Source organism: Periplaneta americana, chromosome 14, assembly GCF_040183065.1.
Source record: "Periplaneta americana isolate PAMFEO1 chromosome 14, P.americana_PAMFEO1_priV1, whole genome shotgun sequence".
Taxonomy (NCBI): Eukaryota; Metazoa; Arthropoda; class Insecta; order Blattodea; family Blattidae; genus Periplaneta; species Periplaneta americana.
Window position 1 is genome coordinate 145,961,334 of NC_091130.1, and position 22,243 is coordinate 145,983,576.

The following is a 22,243-nucleotide window of genomic DNA, read 5'->3' on the forward strand; positions in this document are numbered from 1 at the left end:
TAGTAACAGTACATATTTCTGTACAGACTACTGTGCACATTACTGTGGAATCCCGGCCACCAAGTCACTCAATTGAGTGCACTCCTTGTATAATGGCAGTTAACTTAAAATAAAATGTCAACATACATGCCCAACTTGGAGTCAGGCCACAAAGGGAAAAAACACTGGAGGAGGGAAGTTCGATCTGTTGCTGTGTATTGGACTTTGGCATAGCTCAATGTAGAACCAAGGACCTGGGTTCGTTCCCCAGCGTCGGAGCGAATTTTTCTCTTCTAATATTAATATTACAATACATCAGTTATTCATAGATTTCAAAAAGGCCATGACTGGGTTAAGAGAAAAGTTTTGTGTAATATTCTTATAGAATTTGATATTCCTAAGAAACTAATTCGATTAATTAAAATGTGTCTCAGTAAATAGGCCAGTTTCTGCCTGACTCTTCCAGTTCACTGTGGACTAAAGCAAAAAGAAGCACTATCACCTTACTTTGTAACTTTGCTCTAGTCTCGAATATGCCATTAGGAAAGCCCAGGAAAACAATTTGGAATTGAACAGATTACATTAGCTGCTTGTTTATGCAAATGATGTGAATATGTTAGGAGAAAATCCACAAAATATTAGGGAAAACAGGGGAATTTTACTTGGAACTGATAAATATATAGGTTTGGAAGTAAATCCCGAAAAAAACAAAGTGTGTGATTATGTCTCGTGACCAGAACGTAGTACAAAATGGAAATACAAACAACTGAAAATTTATCCTTTGGGAAGGTGGAAGAGAAGGCCTGATGGCCTTAACTATACCAGAATAAATAAATAAAAATTCAAATATCTTGGAGCAACACTAACTAATATAAATGACACTCAAGAGGAAATTAAACGCAGAATAAATATGGGAAATGCCTGTTACTATTCGGCCGAGAAGCTTATATTATCCAGTCTTGTCTCAAAAAAATTGAAAACTAGAATTTATAAAACAGTTATATTACTGGTTGTTCTGTATGGTTGTGAAACGTTGAGAGAGGATCAGAGGTTAAGAGTGTTCGAGAATAAGGTATTTAGGAAAATATTTGGGGCTAAGAGGGATGAAGTTACAGGAGAATGGAGAAAGTTACACAACGCAGAGCTGCATGCATTGTATTCTTCACCTGACATAATTAGGAACATTAAATCCAGACGTTTGAGATGGACAGGGCATGTAGCACATATGGGCGAATACAGACGTGCATATAGAGTGTTGGAAGACCTGAAAAAAAAAAAGACTTTTGGAGGGCCGAGACGTAGATGGGAGGATAATATTAAAATGGATCTGAGGAAGGTGGGATGTGATTCTAGGGACTGGGTTAACCTTTATCAGAATAAGGACTGATGGCAGGCTCATGTGAGGGTGGCAGTGAACCTCTGGGTTCTTTAAAAGCTATTATTTTCGGCACGAGTAATAACCTGGCTACTGGGATGCTTATCTGAGCGATATTTATAATGAACATCCACAGTCACGCTGATCATATGCCTTGTGCTCATCTTGTCCTTGGTAACGAATAATACTATATCACAAAATGCGAATTGAATGAAATTAAAATTCTAATGGTGCATAAAAATACTGGCCACAAAAATAAGTAATGTTGGCTGACTCTTGTTGTCACGCTCAACTTGTATTAAAAGAAGATCATTTTGTGTTGCATTAATAATACACAAAATACAGGAACTAGTTTAGACATTAGGCACCTGATGAAGATAATGTTGTCCCTAGCAGGGTGCCAGGTACTAATAAATACCTTTTCAGCAGGGAATTCCAGGGAGAACGATCCCTGATATCTTCCTCCCCCCCCCCACCCTTCAGTTCGCACCCTGTTATATTATGTGCTTAATAACCTTTGTACGTATTAAAATTGAAATCTGGTTTCTGGTTTTTTTTTTACCAGTTCAACCACTTTCTCTTTGCTACCACACTTGCATATTTTTAATTACGTTTGGTCATACACGATAGAATCTATGATAGGAGACTTAACCAGGTTTGAAAACCCCCGCGCTCAATTTAGTACGCTAACGGTACTCCCATCTGAATCTGGAGAGTTTTTGATGATCAGTGTGACCTCGCGAACACTCTTGTAAATATTGAGTTTGGATGAAGGCAGGCGTGTCTGACCGCGAAACCAGAATGCCCAGATTCGAATCCCGGTCGGGGCAAGTTACCTGGTTGAGGGTTTTTGCGGGGTCTTCCCTGAACCCAATATGAGCAAATGCTAGGTAACTATTGGTGCTGGATCACGGACTCATTTCACCAGCATTGTCACCTTCATTTAATTCAGACGCTAAATAACCTGAGATGTTGATACAGCGTCTTAAAATAATCCACTAAAAAGAAATCAAATCAATGCAAAGACAGGACAGCGAAAACTGCGTTTAGCGCGGTGATGTTGATATATAACATCTTTGATTTTGGCAGCTGTTGGACAACCTGATATTCGCAATCGTCATTTCCGTTTCCAGAATATTTGAGAATTTTGAGAAGAGTGTCTCCTTCACTGCAGTGGGACTCTAGAAACTTCGAAGTGTAGAAGTTTGTTACAGGTTCTTGGGATATCGTGGTTGTACGTTATTAGTCGGCTGCACTACTAACCGGATTTCACTTTATTAAAGGTATTGTTATGACATAATTAGGTTGTGTTTTCATGTGGAACAACTTAGGATGAAACGGAGTGGATTTTAACCTTGTGATGGGCTGTTAATAGGCCTATTTTGTACTACTTTGCGCAGGGTAATTAATGTTTAATCATAGATGGAACATTGTCAGATTTTATTCGGCATTTTTTTCTCCTCACTAGTCATCCTAATATTCAAACTTTTTTTTTTGTTTACATAAATACAAAATTTGGAAGGTAAATTCATAATTAATTCAGGTTTTGTAAATTTATTGTAATGATGCTACTGTTCAGAATAGGTTTCAACGGAGGGAGACATATTAAATAGTGTTGACTTTCATCTATGTGCTGGTTATGAGTAGGTGCGGTGGGGGTAGAGGGGAAGGTAGGGTACCGTGTTCTGGAGTTTATCCTCGAGTTATTTCAGCATACTGTTTCAGACGTACCTTCTTGTATTTTAATAAAATTCAGAAATACTGTAATCATAGTGGTGTAAAAAAGAAAAAAAAATGTACTAAATTGTTGGATTCCTACTGGCATTTGAGGGAGCATTTAAGCGTCAAAAGTTACGAAAATTTTGTTAAAAATTGTCCACAGAAAATTCTTTATTTTGCTTAGGAAATGGTAAATTTTTCTTGACGTGATAACACATTATAAAGATGATTTTGGTCTCTCTTTAAAGATCTTTTAATGAGGTTTAGCTTTCCTATATAACACAAAGGGGTTTGTATGTATTTTTCCCAAAATTCACCTACAATTTTCAAATTTATTTTTCTGGAAAAAAAAAAAAAATAAATTATTTTAGATAGCTATAGCTATGAGTCTACAACTTTCAATTTTATATTTAACATACCGGTAATTGTTTATGTGCAATGTTTCATAATTTTCTTGTGATTTTACAAAATTTGTCATTATTTAGCCCTTTCTAGATATGATGAACTGCTGAAAGACATAAACAATTTTATGATCTACATGATGTGACAGAGTATAGCACGACCAGTTGCTGTTACAGGGATTCAGTTTCCGTAGACGTAGAATATCAGTTGATAGGATCTACACGTTTGAATTTGTAGTAAGTACAGGAGCTTTGTCTGCTGAGTGAAGAAATGGTAGTTTCACTTCATTTTCATTTTCATGTTTGGATAAAATGCATCGTAGCTACCAACTGTAATTGTACATTGCAATTAAATTGCATAATCACCCATTTCTTTAACAGCATATTAACTCCTGTTCAACTGATAGCGATGAAAAGGAGAAAGCTTTAACAAGATTTTTTTGTATTCAGAAGGTGTGAATTCATACATTTTATAGAGTTCCTGGCACAGTTCATGCTTTGCTAAAGAGGTCTGACAAAAAACTCCTACAACGTTTCTCTTGTGAAATAAAGACAGAAGCAATTCCAAGTGTGTTTCCTTTTTCCCAGTCATAGAGCTGTTCCGAAGCTATTGGTTAATCTTCAAATGACTTCTGGAGACTTGGCTCTAGCTTCCAACCTTTTTATTCACTGTCCCACCAACTCGTCACATGGTTCTTTGCCATGAGCTGTTGCCGAGAAGTGCCATTCAGCTTCATTGTTAAAATATGGTAATTTTCGAAAATCTGTCGCTGTACATAGACACAGTAAACTTAAACTTAGTGTATGCAAGGTACACTAAAACCATAAACTAACCTAACCTGAATCTGTAACAGGTTAGGTTAGTTTAAGGTTTTAGTATACCTTGCATACACTAATTTTAGTTTTATTGTAAAACTGGTCTATGTGCAATGACACATTTTGAGAAATTACCCATAATCTTTTTTGGTGCATATGTAAAAAGTTGTTTTTATAGTGGACAACAGATTCATCAGAAAAATTGTATGTGGTCTCTGAAGTTTGTCTTTCGCGTAGGCTGTAAGTTTCGACTAAAATAGTGCTGAGGTAGTTCCCTTCATACGCGTTTATATACATTGTATACAAGTAAGAATCTTTGACACGTTCGATTTGGTTAGTTTAGGCTTTTATTATGCCTTGCATATACAATCAACTTTATCTTCACAAAAAATTCCTTAAAATAAATCCAACGATTTTCACTTCCGAAGTCCACAACTGTGGAGTAACAGTTAGTGCGTGGCTCGGGTTCGAATCCCGGTTGGAACAAGTTACCTGGTTGAGGTTTCTTTCCGCTGGTTTTCTCTCAACTCAATATGAGCAAATACTGGGTAACTATCGGTGCTGGACCCCGGACTCGTTTCACTGACATTATTACCTTCATTTCATTCAGATGTTGATACATCGACGTAAAATAACCCACTCACTTCAGAAATCGCCGGAACTACCTCAGCGCTAGTTATCTGAGTTTTTTTTTTTTTTTTTTTTTTTTTTTTTTTTTTTTTTTTTTTTTTATGAATGAACAGTATTTGTACAAGAGTGCTGCGAAAGGAAGGCAAATTTTCAGTGGAAATGGCATCGATATGAGGACGCTACTGAAGTCCCAGGGGATGGAGAGCATGAATTCCATTGGACCAGGGTGATGTAGTTGTAGCAGAATCGATAGACAACACCAAACAGTTGATCACGGGAAATGCTTAACCTCAGACTGTTGTGCAAGCCCTCAGGCCACAATCGCTGCCTGACATAACTACTTCCTGTTACACAAAAGTGTGACATTTTCCCATTTCTACCTTCAGTTCAAAAATAAAAAGTAAAGATAATGGATGTGTAAGAAAAAATAACGAAAGATAAAGCATGTTGTTGTTGTTGTTTTCTGATGCCAGGCGTTTGACAATAAAGTCATTTGACCTCTTGCACTCCAATATTTTTCAAAGATATTATCATGACTAGCCACTGAAGCACAGATTTTGAGGTGTTCCGAATCCATTTCTTGGTTTGAGTTGCACAATGGGCAGTTAGGGGACTGATATATTCCAATTCTATGCAGGTGTTTGGCCAAACAATCATGGCCTGTTGCCAATCTAAATGCAGCTACAGACGATTTTCGTGGTAAGTCGGGAATTAACTGTGGATTTTGATGCAGAGAGTTCCATTTTTTCCCTTTTTTTGTTTGTTGAAGTCTAAGTATGTAGATTTAATAAATCTTTTCACAGAGTAATACGTAGATTTAGTAACAGGTCTGTAAGTAGCAGTGCTGCCCTTCTTTGCTAAAGCATCCACATTCTCATTTCCCAGGATTCCACAATGGGATGGTATCCATTGGAATACAATTCTTTTATTAAGTGATAATAATTGAGAGAGCATTTTAGTTATTTCTGCTGTTTGAGATGGTGTGTGTTTAGAGACGATTGATAGAATAGCTGCTTTGGAGTCTGACAATATAACTGCATTCCTAAATTTATTGATGTGGCATAGAAGATTCCTGAGACATTCACTTATTGCAATGATTTCACCATCAAAACTTGTTGTTCCATATCCAAGAGATCTATAAAGTGAGAAGAGACAGCACGTAACACCTGCACCGGCACCTTGTTCTTTGGAGATCAAGGATCCGTCGGTGTATAAATGAAGCCAGTTTTGTGGAGGATACCTAATATTAATTGTCTCTAAAGACAATTGTTTCACTAAGTGTTTACTTCTGATTTCAGTATTTCTTCTGTTAAATTTAGATTATATTCTATATTTAATAGAGTTAAAGGGTTTGGTTGTAGACATTGATAGACAGAAAAGACTGACTTAATACTGTTGGCTTCGCACTTGAATCCCCCATTGAAAGCTGATATATTCTATTTTTTTTCATGGAGTGCAGTTTCATAGAAAGGACTTTGCCGACAGACCTTCTACTGCCCCCTACTAATTGGTTGTCATAAATAAATGTCTTCCATACTATGACGGAAATCTTGTCTTCTCTTGTAACCAATCACAACCCTCGTTCAGAAGAATAGACAGGTGCCCATGAAATGCACGTGGAGGCAGAGTTGCCGCATCTTTTCCGAATTCCAAGAATCCCGTCAGTTTCACTGCATAATTTCGAAGGTCATCAGGATTGTGACAACTGTGCAATGTTGGGACTAGGGGACAGGATGGAATTGTCGGAGGTGTTTGTGTAGGAAGTCATAAATCTGTAAATGGGTGTTCAAAGGAGCCACTGAACTGCACTCATTGAAATAAAATAAGGTATACTGCCTGATGACTGGTTATTAGTGGAACATTATTATCGAACAGAGTTAATTTGTGTGTTTTTTTTAGGTCGCCTTCTAGAGTGAATATCTTGCATACAAAATGGCCAAATGGGGAGAAGGTGATCCTCGATGGATTGTTGAAGAACGTCCAGATGCTACAAATGTTAACAATTGGCATTGGTAAGGATAAATATTACAATTAGCTACTTTCCTCTGGCTTTATATTCCAATCTCTCATTCTACATATTATTATAAGTTCTGCTGTAAGCAATGTGTTTTGCTTGTGTGTTATTATTTATTTTTGTAATTTAGTTATTTATGTGAAGGTACTTTTATGGACAACATGCCTGTGTACTTTCAACTAAGATCAATGAAATAAATAAATTAAACCTACTCCAAAGAGCAAACTTTATCGTATTGTTTTTTATGAGTTAAAATTTTGTATTGAAGTTGTATTACCTCATTGTTCAGATCTTCTGAAGTTAAAACTGATGTATAGAGTAGGCTATTTCAAAAGTCAGTTCAAACATTAAACCACTATAAATATTATAATATTTGAGATCGGGGAAAAACAGTGTTGGGCAAACAACGGGGTTTACACAATTTTGGGAAGATGTCCGTCATTCTCTTGTTCAACATACAGCATTCTGTCTGTGACACCATGGACAGCATTTTGCAGATATTGTCTTGGAATATTGGCAATTTCTTGCGAGATGGCAGCTTTCAGTTGGAGTAGGGTTGTTGGATGTGTCAGGAAAACTCGTTCTTTAAGGTAACTCCACAACCAAAAGTCGACCGGATTGAAATTTGGAGATCGCGGAGGCCACATTGTTGAAAAGTGCCTACTGATGACTTTGGTCGGAAAATGAACTTCAGTTACGCGTGATAAATTTTTCAGCATCACACATCATACTTTCCTTGTATAATAGTTTTCTTCATCTTTGTTTCAGGACGGAAAAAAATGCTTGTGGTTGGTCTGTGGAAAAAATAAAGGAACTTCTTAACAATTTGAAAATTGAAAATGATATCGGTAAGCAATTTATTCATTGGAAGTATGTGAAACATGTAATATAGCTCTTTAGGTGTACAATTTATTTATAATTAATGTCAAGGGAGGACATTTTAGACATGCAAGACCGTGAAATGCTCTTATTTTTTATTTTATGGGTAAGAATACTTACACTGAATTGCAAAACTCCTGCATGTGGCAAGAACCAATAGTAGATTGCTGCCCATATGAGTGACAGATCAGTTCCTTTTTTACTGTTGCTCGCTACAAATTGCGTATTATTGTACAGAGGGAACAGTTTTATTTTTCTGTTTTGGGAGAGAGGGAAGGATACTTAGAAATTCTATACCTGGCAAACTAATGGATTTCAGAACAAAATATGTTGTAGCACCAGTGGTGTCCCTTGATAGTGATGCTCCTTGTCTAGGCAATGTTGCATTCTTGTGATTTGCAGAATCCCTTGAAATGCAGTTTTACAACTCTGAAGAAAAGGTTATTGGTCCACTAAGGGCTGTGCATATACCTGCTGATGCATCACATTACACTGCAGGAATGCTTTATTTAGTATTATTTTTTACATTAATTTTTTTAATGTCTATATTCACTAAATATATTGTATATTTTATGTTTTTTACTAGGAGACATACTTTCCCTGCATTAATTACGGAATCGCGGTAAATCGGACAGTGCTATATCAGGCTTTTACTGTATTGTTGAAGTCTAGAAAGTTAGTACATTGCAGATAGGTTAGGTTAGTGTTTATCTTATCTTTTTGTATGGAGTACATTTTTCTCTTCTTGGTATTTAAGTTAGTATTTGAGTCAGTGCTTAGCTTATGTAATTGTGGTATTTTATTCTTGGAGCATGGGTAAAGAGTTGATCTATGCGTTTGTTTCTTTCAAAATTTGCTTTCAATATACTTTATATTTTGTTAAATATTCTTTAACGTGTATTTTTGTCCTGCCACTTTATTTATACACGTCCACTTACTTTCATAGTTAGCATTGCATTATTCTTACCCTCCATTGAGTCTGTTTTTCCATTCATCTTATGACTCTACAAAGGAATTCTAAAGGAGAACATCTTCATTTCTGTACCAGTTGTCCCCTCTTCTCATCTGCACTATGTTTCAAATTTCTCGTTTCTGCTAATTCACTCTTACAACCATGAAAAATTCATTGTATCAAATCTTATAAACAAGAAAATGAAATGGTAGTAATATTATCTCTGGAAAGAATTCGGTAGGAATGCATGTTTGGCGCAAAATTTCCATCGTGCGAAAAAAAGACATTTTTGTATAGCACAGAAAAGGACTTTCAAAACCATTCCTTCACTTGATATATGATTTTAAATTTTAACAAAGTTCTTTTCTTATGAAGATTCATTAAAGAGAGAAAATATTTTCTTGTGTTCTGTGTATATAACACTAATTTACTTTATTTCATTTTCCAGCAAAATGTAAGATCACAGAAGTTGAAAAGTGTGAAGGAGAGGCTGTAGCGAATAATCGGAAAGGAAAGTTAATATTTTTTTATGAGTGGGACATTGTACTTAAGTGGACGGGCACGTTAGAGGGCGGAGACAAAGAAGCGGAAGGCACCATAAATATTCCCAATCTTAGTGAAGAAAATGATGTCTCCGAAATTGATGTAAGTAATTACTTAATGTACCAAAATCTATATATATAATTTGAACTGGTAAAGGAAATTACGCGAAAATGGCTGAACGGATTTTAATGAATGACCCGAGCTTGGTATCCAAGGATTTAAAAAAAAAAACAGTAACTTTCAGTGAAGCGTTACTTTTCCTACATAATTTTTCTATTTTCCAAAATCCATCTTTCGTCAGTTACGAGAACTAATTGCATTTCAGAATAAAACAAAACACACACTACAATAAACAATAGGCTATTACACGAAAGTCATAACCTGCAGGACTGCTGATTTATTTAGAGTTCAAATTCAATTCGTTATTAAAAACATCAAAACTTATTAAAAATAATTTACAGGTCTGATTTTACAGTGTGTAATTTTCTGAGTACAGCTGTGTATTGGATATTAAAATCTACAAAACTTGAGGTGGTTTGATGACATTATTACCATTAGAAATGAAATATTATTATAGTTAATGCCATGATGCGACTATTTTTCATTAATTATATATATTAATGCTATATTAATATGAAAGTGAAATGTTTTGGGGTTATATAAGTAGATGTAGAGAATATCTTAAGTTAGATCTTCATATTTTCAATAATTTACTGAGTGGCGGCTATTATATATTATATAACTACAAAACTTATGTAAGATAATATTGTTATTAAAATCAAATATTTTTATAGTTATTGATCAAGTAGAGTTGGTTTTTTTTTTTCATATACTTAATGGCGGTGTGGTGTAGATATTTATATGCGTCATTCTCTTCAGTAATGGCTCGAGAGAGCGCAAAAATTAAAGTTCCCAAGGAAAGAACAAACGGTATTACTTACTGATAAGATAAGATAGTCACCTGATCATTTCAGCAAGATCTCTTAGCAGGATAAAATGATTTTACTCTCTACATGCAGCAGCTATGCTAACATGCTATGTCTATTGTTCGAAAGCATAGCAAACCTGACTTTTTTTTTTAACTTTCACCTAAAATTCACAATAACCTGAAATAGCTACTGCTTTACTCCCACATGAAAAACCTGCTGATCATCCTGACATTGTTACTTGCATCTTCACGTTGAAACTCAAAAACTAAGGTGGATAGGTTCAAGAAAAAGTATTTGGCAAAAAAAAAAAAAATAAATAAATAAATAAATAAAAAAAAAAAAATAAATAAATAAATAAAATCAGAGGGAGTATGTTTCATTATTATAGAAGCAAATAAGTTTCAAAATGTTTGGTATTCTTCATTGAAAATAAATCTGAAACATTTTTATTTGAATGTCTAATGAACTTAGTTTGCAGCATTTGCTGCACAAGCCACTAGTATGCATATAATTATATTATACCAGGTGAATGAACTGATCCTACATATTGTGAAGGTATGCTGTCCTGACATTTTCTTTAACATTACTCCATCATCAGTAGTTTGATCATGTCATTTTGTTCACCTCGCCAGATCGTTCTCCTAATATAATGATTATCCTGACAGGACTTTATACTAGAGGTCACACGTTCAAATCACATCACCAGAAAGTATTCATTTTCTACACATTTTTGAGGACACTACATTGAAAACATTTGCGAGTATCACTTTTCTATGTCAAAATTATAGTAAATGGAACATTTTCGAAACCTGCTTTTGAAACTTTAAAACTCATTGTTATGTACCAAGAAGGAACAAGTGAAGATAGTTATTTACAGCAGAAGTAGGTGTTTCTTATGTTTCCTTTAACACTCGATTAAGACTTTAAAACTTCTTATAGTTAAAAACATTAAACGTGTTACAATTTTGATCGAATGAAATCTTAATGTGAGTGTTATTTACAATGCACAAGCTGATTTTACTTCTTCACCACACATCTATTTCATGTTCCATTGTTGTTGTTTCTAGTTCATTGCTTAAATAAGTTAAAAAACTTAACATGTAATACTTGTTTCAGATTGTTGTTTCACTTAAAAACTCGAATCCTGAAGCTGACAAGCTTAAGGAGTTCCTATTAAAAGAAGGAAAAGATGTAATTAGGGAACAATTAAGTAAATATGTAATTGCTCTTAAGGAAGGTAAGCAAAAAAGTGTATTGTGTGTGTATTAATGTGTATGTGATATGTGTATATTTTTTTTTTGCGTGTCCGTTTCTTTGTATGTAGACATGTTACATTTCTTAAATTTGAAAGACATACCATAAGAAATAATGAAAATTATTTGACAAATTAGAGGTTTCTTTAACATTCTTTGTTTAGATTTTTTAATTTTAATGTAAATGAATTCTATACAGGGTGATTCACGAGAAAAGGTAAAAAATTTAGGATGTGAATTTTGAAGTCATTCTGAGTCAAAAGTTTATATGAATATAGGTCCGTTTTCGAATGGTTACAGAGATATGGCTCTTTGATTTCACAAAAACTTTTGGGAATCCATTGTACCAACTCGCATTTAGAGACTGATAACTGACAAATTTAAAGTTTATTTTCACGTATGCATACATACCTAATATTCTAGATGTCGGGGTCGATGTTTTCGCACATTTTCAAAGGTACCTCCTTTTGTTTCAATGCACTGTTGCGCTTGGGCATGAATCACGCTCATGGCTCGGGAGAGTTGCACGTAGCTGTTCTTTATGCGGCATGCAGCATTCACAATATGGTCGATTAGCACCTCTCTCGTTTCCACCTTCCTTTGCTATACCAAGTCTTTCACCCAACCCCATAGACAGTAAATACTCTTCGATATGGTACCCTTCTATTCGGAAAGTGTTGTTCATGTTCAGCGACGACATGCAAGGAACTTCCATCTCACAAACCGTGAACATACACAATATCGACATATTCTGTAGTTGAAAATTTAATAAGGTATCTTGAAAACACACCTTAACACTTCCGATAACTGTACCTGTATAACTACTGTACTGTAGGTAGGTGACTGAACTGATAAGTAGGGAGTGGATTTTTATGTGCTAAAAATTTTAAATATATTTATTTTTTATGCGCTAAAAAGTACGAAAATATTTGCTAAAAATAAAAAAATATATATATTTTTTTAAGTATGACAAGATACCTTACTTAGCTTGAAAAAAAAAATGTTACTAGGTACGCACCAACCACACTTGAGTGCTAGTAGTTGGCCGAGAATTGCAGTGAATAACAAAGGTCATCTCCAAATTCTCCATCACAGATACATGCCGATTATCTCCGAACAACGACTTACACTGTGAAAACGATCTTTCCACATCACAGGACGTCAGACATGCATATTTAAAGAGAGGAATGTCACAAACACATACACCGTCAATTTCACCTACACACATATCCTCCAATACTTGAGTAACTTTACACATTTTTTTATATCCACTGTTTTTCCCAGACACATTCCGGAATTTATCCCTTAGTAATTGTGCTTCTGAACCTGGTAGCGAGTTTAGTTTAATTTCCACGGCATGTACCTCCCTGTTTCAGACAACAGGTATTTGGATGTTTCCGGTTTTTTTATGGTGTCACACAAAAAGCTTAAATTTGCTAATAGGAAAGCCAAATCGTTTTTTAAATAACCATCTTTCAGTATATCTTGAAGGATATCGATTGATGAAGCCCGATAACAGGGAATCGCAACAAGATATATTGCCTTACTTGATAGACATGAGCGAGAGGCGAGAGTTTTGTTTAAATTAAATAATGTTCATACCCGAGCTCTTATCTGTTGTGTTTCACAAACAAAGCGTGGAATGAAATCATCTTCAGCAACAATAAGCATTCCTGATTTTGTATTACAAGATCTCTCCTCCTTGTCCATGTTAATTTATTCTCTAATAATAACACTGATATGCTGCCTAGCAGTTCTCAGAATTTGAGGCGATACTATTACAAAAATGGATCACGGATACACCACACAGCGCTTAGAAACACGAAGCAACCAAGAATTCTTAAAAAAAAGATAGCCTACTTCTGAGTGATATAATTGATTTAGTTTTAAAATATTTGAAAGTTCTTGTAAAAAGTTATTTAAGAAAAAAAAAAACTCCAAGATTTATGTGTTTATGATAGATTTCCTGAAAATATGTATTTACATAATTTTTTTGTGAAAATATGTGTTTTTATGAGAAATAAAATTCGGGTTTTAAACTTGGAAAGTTCATGTTCGGAATTTTTAACTTTGTTAATTGTGTTTTATCACACCCAAAAAAAATATTTAATTACATAGGAATCCGCTCCCTACTGATAAGTGATAGTGTATTCGTGTTATTTGCGGGTTCTCTGTCATTACATCAGACAAGGGCAGGCGATTGGACATTTGTAATGTTCCACCACCTGGTTTGTGAAGTGAATGAACTTCATTCATTCATTCATTCATTCATTCATTCATTCATTCATTCATTCATTCATTCATTCATTCATTCATTCCATAGATCTTACATGAGCAATAAAGCTTTAAGATGTGGAACATGTCAACATTTTACAATATTACAATTACAATTTTTACAAATTTTTATAGTTTTACAATTTAGTAATTTTCTACAATTTTTACAATTTTTCTATGTTGCTTGCAATGCAGATTTCAGTGTTACATTACTCATTGTCTCATGTCGCAGCATATAGTAACGTCTGATTCACATTGGGGCGAGATGTTTTACCAAAAAAATGCATCTAGCTCTGCCATCGTTCGAAAACGGACGTTCATATGAACTTTTTCACTCAAAATGGCCTAAGATATCGTATCCTAAATTTTTTTGCCTTTTCTTGTGAATCACCCTGTATATTTACATTGGTTTATTGAAGAACTTTCTAGTTATTATTTACTTATTTTTGCAGAATTTTCTAAAGGTATGATTTTACCTAAAAAAGATGAAGTCAAAACAACGAAGAATGATGCTGTTGCAAGTTTATCTGCAGGCTTCAACAAACAGGCGAGTGTTTTACTGGAAGTAAACTTTGTACAGTTTTTATGCATAAGTGTACCACTAGAGTGACCAGGTTGCCCATTTGGTAGAGCAATTGGCTACTGGGTAGAAAGTTTCGAGGTCAATTCCTGTATCATTTCTTGTCTTTGGTTATGTAATATGGATAATTAATAAACTCACCATAATATAATAATACTTGGGTCTAAGTACATAACACAATGATGTTTTATGTTATTTTTAGGGTAATTCCATAATTATGTCAACCAAATTCCCATTTTCTCATAGTGGTTCTAGACAATTCTTGAATGCTATACCAGAGACTTTAATGTCTATATTTTATGAAATCAAAGATAATTGGCCGTATTTTTGCATAAATCATATGCTGGCAGCACTGTGAACTGAAGATGTTTGGAAGTGAAGACATATGACAAGGATGATACACTTCATGTAAAATTCCTTCGGCACGAGAGGAAGTCCAAGAAATTCTTTTCGCCTGCTATTGGTGATGAGGCTGATATTGACAAAGACCAGGTTATAAAAATTCAACCAGAGCCACAATTTGATAATAGGCTTAAACTAAATTTTCAACATATCTAGTTTGATAATGATGTTCTTTAATTTGCAAATGCATGTAATTTTGTAAATCATATTTGGAATATGTAGTGTCTGTCACAGTTTGTATGTCGTGTCTGTCACGAGAATAGGGCTTAATATATACTTCATAAATGTTTCAAATGAAAAACTATCTGTAGCATATTAAAGAAGGATATTCTACCTTTCTATGATTATAGTACTAACAAAAGAAGTTGCTAATATTGGAAGATATAGTACATTGTCGGACTTCCCTTTAATTTGTGTTCCTTTTTCTGTCGTGTCTGTCACAACATTACTTGTACTTAGATATCTGTAATAAATAGAGATTGATACTTGCTCCTTACATGAAAGTGTAGCTGTGTACATGCACTTTGTATCTGATATAGTTTAAAAGTCTGCTAATGTTATGTTGAAGTAGAAATAAATCTTTATATTTTTGTAGAGAGTCATTTGTCGTGTCTGTCACAAATGGAATTACCATTAAATGTACCTTTTAACATCTGACACTGAGAAAAAAATGTACATACACAAGCTAAGTGTTCGTTGAAATAAGCTGATTGACTTTCAGCTCTTGTGACTGTGTGCATCCTGAAATGTTTGCCTTCGTTCTTTCAGTTGACTAGTGACGTCAACTCCAAGCATTAATGAAATGTTTGCCAAGTCACAAAAAGCATTCTGTAATAACTGTCAATTCTGCAAAACCTAACATTAAAATGCGGACCACAGTACTTGTCAATAAAAGTTTAATGAATGTCTTTGTTTTATAGGTGCATATGAATCACACCGAAAAGAATGAGGTTAGAGGTTGCAAAATTAGTACCACTACATTGGAGTTCAGTGAAAAATTCCAGTGTACGGGAGAAGAATTCTACAATGCAATGACTGTAACAGAAGTATGTACCTAATGTTATTTTAGCATGCTGTCTTGGTGAAAGATAATAGTTTTCAGACTTTGTAAAGTATTGTATTTGTACACTACTGGACACGAATAACTAATACATTTCAGTACTTGAAACTTCATAGAACCATTTCATAATGATAAAACACATTAAAAAGCAATAGTGACTTACTCTTCGTGCATAGATGTTAAGAAGTAAGTGTTGCTTTTGGCATCCCTCGAAAGAAGAGTTTAATATGAGATTGAGTTTTTACGTCAATACAGTAATGTTCCACCTTCTTACTGTAACTGCGCTTGAAGAACGTCCAGTAATAGTAATAATTTTGAAATACCCTATATATGATTTTAGCAGCTATATTCTGTTAAGAAAACTGAATAAGTGCAACAAAACTGTATGATTGAAATAATAATAATAAGGGTGTTTGAGAATAAGGTGCTTAGGAAAATATTTGGGGCTAAGCGGGATGAAGTTACAGGAGAATGGAGAAAGTTACACAACACAGAACTGCACGCATTGTATTCTTCACCTGACATAATTAGGAACTTAAAATCCAGACGTTTGAGATGGGCAGGGCATGTAGCACGTATGGGCGAATCCAGAAATTAATATAGAGTGTTGGGAGACCGGAGGGAAAAAGACCTTTAGGGAGGCCGAGACGTAGATGGGAGGATAATATTAAAATGGATTTGAGGGAGGTGGGATATGATGATAGAGACTGGATTAATCTTGCACAGGATAGGGACCGATGGTGGGCTTATTTGAGTGTGAGGGCAGCAATGAACCTTCGGGTTCCTTAAAAGCCATTTGTAAGTAAGTATTACTACTATCATCATCATCACATCATCATCATCATCATCATTATTATTATTATTATTATTATTATTATTATTATTATTATTATTATTATTATTATTATTTGCTCATTCTAATCAGAGTATGAAATGAAACTTCCTACATTAACTTTCACAGTGGCGACCCATTTATAGTGGAGTACGACAAGGCTGTGGCCTTTCACCACTTCTGTTTATTATATATATAAATAGAATCATTCAAGATTGGCGACAGACACGACATGGATTTATTCCAATTAATCGAAATTTGCAGCTTGATGCTTTACTTTTCGCTGATGATTTAGTTCTCATGGCATCAACTGAAGATGATTTACAATATTCAGTACACAATTTAAATAAGGTCAGTGAAAAATATAACATGGAAATTAATATTGAAAAATCGAAAATCATGTCATTTTGTGGGAAATTCCCTGTACCAAGCAAAATCTGTTTGAATAATAAAATAATAGAAAGAGTAAATACCTTCACTTATCTTGGCTATACACTATCACCTTATGATGAAGTAGATATTGCTGAAAAAATATGTAAATATAATAAAACAATGGGGATCATTAATAAAATCATGAAACCCTCACTAGTACAAAGACACACAAGAATAGGCTTGTATAAAACCTTAGCACAGCCAGTATTAAGCTATGGTAGCGAAGCGTGGACTGTGAAGAATAAAGATGTCAGTAGAATAACAGCAAGTGAGATGAGGTTTACAGCTGGATATACTCGCTGGGATCATAAAAAAAATGAGGACCTAATGCAAGAACTTCAAATAGAACCCATTATGCAGTTCATCAGCAAATATCAACTTCAGTGGAAGGGTCATCTCGAACGAATGAATCGATGCAGAATTCCAAAAGTACTGCTTCATTATCATCCATATGGCAAAAGATCTCTAGGCCGTCCAAAGAAGAGATGGACTGAAAATTCTAGTTTGAGACCGTAACAGGCCACTTGGCCTGATACTTGTTAGGAAGATGATGATGATGATGATGATGATGACTTCCTACATTAAAATTGGAGTCATCTAGTTTTGGAAACACTGTACACTTTGTACCTAGATTTCTAGGATGACATTTTAATGAAAATAATCAGTGAAACCTTGTGTAATGGAATGATTGAAATTTTTGCAGTTTCTCACCATTTTCGTTTCAATTGTCACTGATTCTGATAACGAAATTTTCTCTTTTAACTTTGTATCTTGATAATAGTACATTATGCAACGAGCCTATAATGGTAGTAATTAAGACACGAGCATGTTTGTTTATGAAACGAGCGCAAGTGAGTTTCATTATTTTCTTACGACCGTCTTAATTACCATTATAGGCAAGTTTTATACGACTTTTTATGCTCGACCATATTTCTAACTTGAAATTATTCAAAAGTATTCATGTTACCCATAACATGAATACTGAGCGAACTGACCTGAATTGTGAGATGTGCGCAGACGCGAAAGTATTGATTTTTTCCGAGGCTGAATGTCATTGACCTTGATATAACGTAGAGAATAATATGAACATTAGTCTTGATATAACCTGGAAATTGACTTAGAATTGAAAAACGAGATGACAAATTGAATTTATTTGAATATTATTTACAATTAACGCTAATTATTATAGTAACAGAACATAACCTTCTGCGACAGTATTGGATTTCCAACCTCCGTGACTTTTTGCTAATTGTCTTTTGATTGCATATCCGAGTATAATCGATACTTGCGATTTTATAATGGTAGAAAGGTGATTTCTCTTTGGCTGAACAACTGAATTATAATGAATAGGTGTACTTTAATGAGGTGCATTAAAGGCCTACTACCAGGTGTATAATTACTACATTTCGGCATGATCGAGCATAAAATAATTTATAAAACAGTTATATTATCAGTTCTGTATGTTTGTGAAACTTGAACTCACTTTGAGAGAAGAACAGAGGCTAAGGGTGTTTAAGAATAAAATGCTTAAGAAAATATTTGGGGCTAAGAGGAACGAAGTTACAGGAAAATGGAAGGAGTTACACAATGCGCACATTGTATTCTTCACCTGACATAATTAGGAACATTAAATCCAGACATTTGAGATTGGCAGGGCATGTAGCACGTATGGATGAATCTAGAAATGTATATAGAGCGTTAGAAGACCTGAGGGGAAAAAGACCTTTGGGGACACAGACGTAGATGGGAGGATAATATAAAAATGGATTTGAGGAAGGTGGGATATGATGGTAGAAACTGGATTAATCTTGCTCAGGATAGGGACCGATGGTGTGCTTATGTGAGGGCGGCAATGAACCTCTGGGTTCCTTAAAAGACTTTTGTAACTAAGTGTGTTGAGAAAGTATATCTTGGATACAATCAAGGCTAATACTGGTATTGGTACTGCATTTCTTGAATAATTTGAGCATGGTGTTTTTTTTGGGTGCCAATTCCTATGTGTTGATTCTTTTAGAGACTTGAATAATTGTTGGTTTGTTCTAGCTAACCTTGGTGTTGGATCTTGGTAATGGAATTACTGGCATGCATGATGGACTTAATGGACAATAAGATGCAGTACCAATTTCAGAAATATTTTTCAAGGATAAAAGTGCGTCTTATGATCTAATTTCTTTTTCTTGTTATAATTCTTGTACATTAGAGCTTCAGTTAGCATTCACTGTTTAATACTGATAAATTAATTCATTGTCGAAATTTTACTATTCGTAATTTTTGCCAGATAATGTGTAGACCTAGAAACAAAATTTGGGCCACCTGAATTTTCCAAGTTCATTAAGCATGCGCTGTATGTCATAACTAGGGCTAGGATTTTGATGACCTATAAATCATGAAAAAAATGCCCTAAAACAATGCATTTATGACCTAAAAATCTTTCAAAAATGCCCTAAAAATTGATCTTACATAATTGGCTTAGTAGAAAAGAAAATAGTAATATGCGTTACAAGAGCGGTATGTTGAAGTTTTCATGTTCGAGGAAAAGTTTGAAAAAGCGAAACGTAGTTGAGCTTTTTTATTTTCCGAGAATTGAAAGAAAACATACCGCTCATGTATCGTACATTATTTTGTGCGAAGATCGTTTATTACATACCTGAAAGAGGAATTTCTAATTAGTTGCAATGGAATCTCCATCTTGGTTTCTGTTCAATGACGGCAAATTTGCAAAACAAAAATATCTATCTTCAACATTGTTGCTTTAAAATATTTTCTGTGTTTACTATACTCCAGCTGGCCATGATATATGTCTGTCTTTTTTTTCCCCCAGTCTATGATGAGTCTGGAATCTTGTTGATTTTTTCACGGCTTCCTTAATGTTACTTGCATCACGAATGCAGTAACTTTAGTGGAGTTGTAGAGTTTACTTCATTTTTGCAAATATTTAAAAACAATAATTAACATTGCAATTTAGGTGAAATTGCAGTGGTAAGTTTCCAATTTATAATTATTACTATATTGAACGTGTCTAAAAATAATATGTTAAAAACCTAAAGCAGTAAAATCAATATGTCACTTAAGTGGTAAGAAGAGGGAAATTGTTATGTGTGTTAGGTTGGGAATACTGAATGTGGAATTTTAGACTTTCCGTGGATTGGTTTTGTGCGGAAACCAAGCAAATACGCACGATCTCGCACAAAGAGGTTTTGTACTACTTAATAATTAGATTAGTATTTAAATTAAATTTTATATAATTTTTTGTAAGTAGTACACTTTAATTAATTATTTTACGTGATGTAGTTTCCATGTATGATAGTTCACCTCTGCATCGGCATGTGGACGTGAGGTCAGCAGTCAGCTGGTCTGTCTTGGCCCTTCATGGGCTGTAGCGCCATGGATTTACTTTACTTTTAGTTTCCATGTAGTCTACCACAAAGCCACTCTTATCAGGCATTAGCAGGTATAGAGGAGTCTATATTGAAGGTATGGTTGGACTTATTGTTTACATGGAGTGTCGAACCCACGCCTTCAGAAGTCGAAATTGCGATAGAAAATCTGAAAAAGTACAAGTCTCCAGGTATCGATCAAATTCCAGCAGAATTAATACAAGAGGGTGGGAGTGCATTATATAGCGAAATTTATAAACTTGTACTTGCTATATGGGAAAAGGAAATTGTACCAGAACAATGGAAGGAGTCCATAATTGTACCTATTTTTAAAAAGGGGGACAAAACCAACTGTGGTAACTTCCGAGGAATATCACTTTTGTTGACGTCGTACAAAATGTTGTCCAATATTCTTTTGAGAAGATTAACTCCGTACGTAGATGAAATTATTGGGGATCATCAGTGCGGTTTTCGGTGTAATAGATCGACTATTGATCAGATTTTTTGTATTCGACAGATAATGGAGAAAAAATGGGAGTATAAGGGTACAGTACATCAGTTATTCATAGATTTCAAAAAGGCATATGACTCGGTTAAGAGGGAAGTATTATATGATATTCTTATTGAATTTGGTATTCCCAAGAAACTAGTTCGATTAATTAAAATGTGTCTCAGTGAAACATACAGCAGAGTCCGTATAGGTCAGTTTCTATCTGATGCTTTTCCAATTCACTGCGGGCTAAAGCAGGGAGATGCACTATCACCTTTACTTTTTAACTTCGCTCTAGAATATGCCATTAGGAAAGTTCAGGATAACAGGCAGGGTTTGAAATTGAACGGGTTACATCAGCTTCTTGTCTATGCGGATGACGTGAATATGTTAGGAGAAAATACACAAACGATTAGGGAAAACACGGAAATTTTACTTGAAGCAAGTAGAGCGATCGGTTTGGAAGTAAATCCCGAAAAGACAAAGTATATGATTATGTCTCGTGACCAGAATATTGTACGAAATGGAAATATAAAAATTGGAGATTTATCCTTCGAAGAGGTGGAAAAATTCAAATATCTTGGAGCAACAGTAACATATATAAATGACACTCGGGAGGAAATTAAACGCAGAATAAATATGGGAAATGCGTGTTATTATTCGGTTGAGAAGCTCTTATCATCCAGTCTGCTGTCGAAAAATCTGAAAGTTAGAATTTATAAAACAGTTATATTACCGGTTCTTCTGTATGGTTGTGAAACTTGGACTCTCACTCTGAGAGAGGAACATAGGTTCAGGGTGTTTGAGAGTAAGGTGCTAAGGAAAATATTTGGGGCTAAGCGGGATGAAGTTACAGGAGAATGGAGAAAGTTACACAACACAGAACTGCACGCATTGTATTGTTCACCTGACATAATTAGGAGCATTAAATCCAGACGTTTGAGATGGGCAGGGCATGTAGCACGTATGGGCGAATCCAGAAATGCATATAGAGTGTTAGTTGGGAGACCGGAGGGAAAAAGACCTTTAGGGAGGCCGAGACGTAGATGGGAGGATAATATTAAAATGGATTTGAGGGAGGTGGGGTATGATGATAGAGACTGGATTAATCTTGCACAGGATAGGGACCGCTGGCGGGCATATGTGAGGGCGGCAATGAACCTTCGGGTTCCTTAAAAGCCATTTGTAAGTAAGTAAGTATTTTATTGGGTTATTTTACGACGCTGTATCAACATCTAGGTTATTTAGTGTCTGTATGAAATGAAGGTGATTATACCAGTGAAATGAGTCCGGGGTCCAGCACTGA

The 22,243-nt window shown here is 34.8% G+C and overlaps 1 protein-coding gene across 1 annotated transcript in view; it reads left to right on the plus strand.

Annotated features, from left to right (window-relative positions):
* Positions 1–2,491: 2,491 nt before the first annotated feature.
* The window catches only part of LOC138713810 (activator of 90 kDa heat shock protein ATPase homolog 1), a 30,603-nt gene continuing 10,851 nt past the window's right edge, over positions 2,492–22,243 (plus strand). Inside the window, exons 1-7 of the mRNA XM_069846247.1 lie at positions 2,492–2,637; positions 6,820–6,932; positions 7,703–7,782; positions 9,214–9,410; positions 11,354–11,474; positions 14,217–14,311; positions 15,667–15,792. Coding sequence (XP_069702348.1) covers positions 6,853–6,932; positions 7,703–7,782; positions 9,214–9,410; positions 11,354–11,474; positions 14,217–14,311; positions 15,667–15,792 — 699 coding nt within the window. The 5' untranslated portion in view covers positions 2,492–2,637; positions 6,820–6,852. The remainder of the gene's footprint in view (positions 2,638–6,819; positions 6,933–7,702; positions 7,783–9,213; positions 9,411–11,353; positions 11,475–14,216; positions 14,312–15,666; positions 15,793–22,243) is intronic.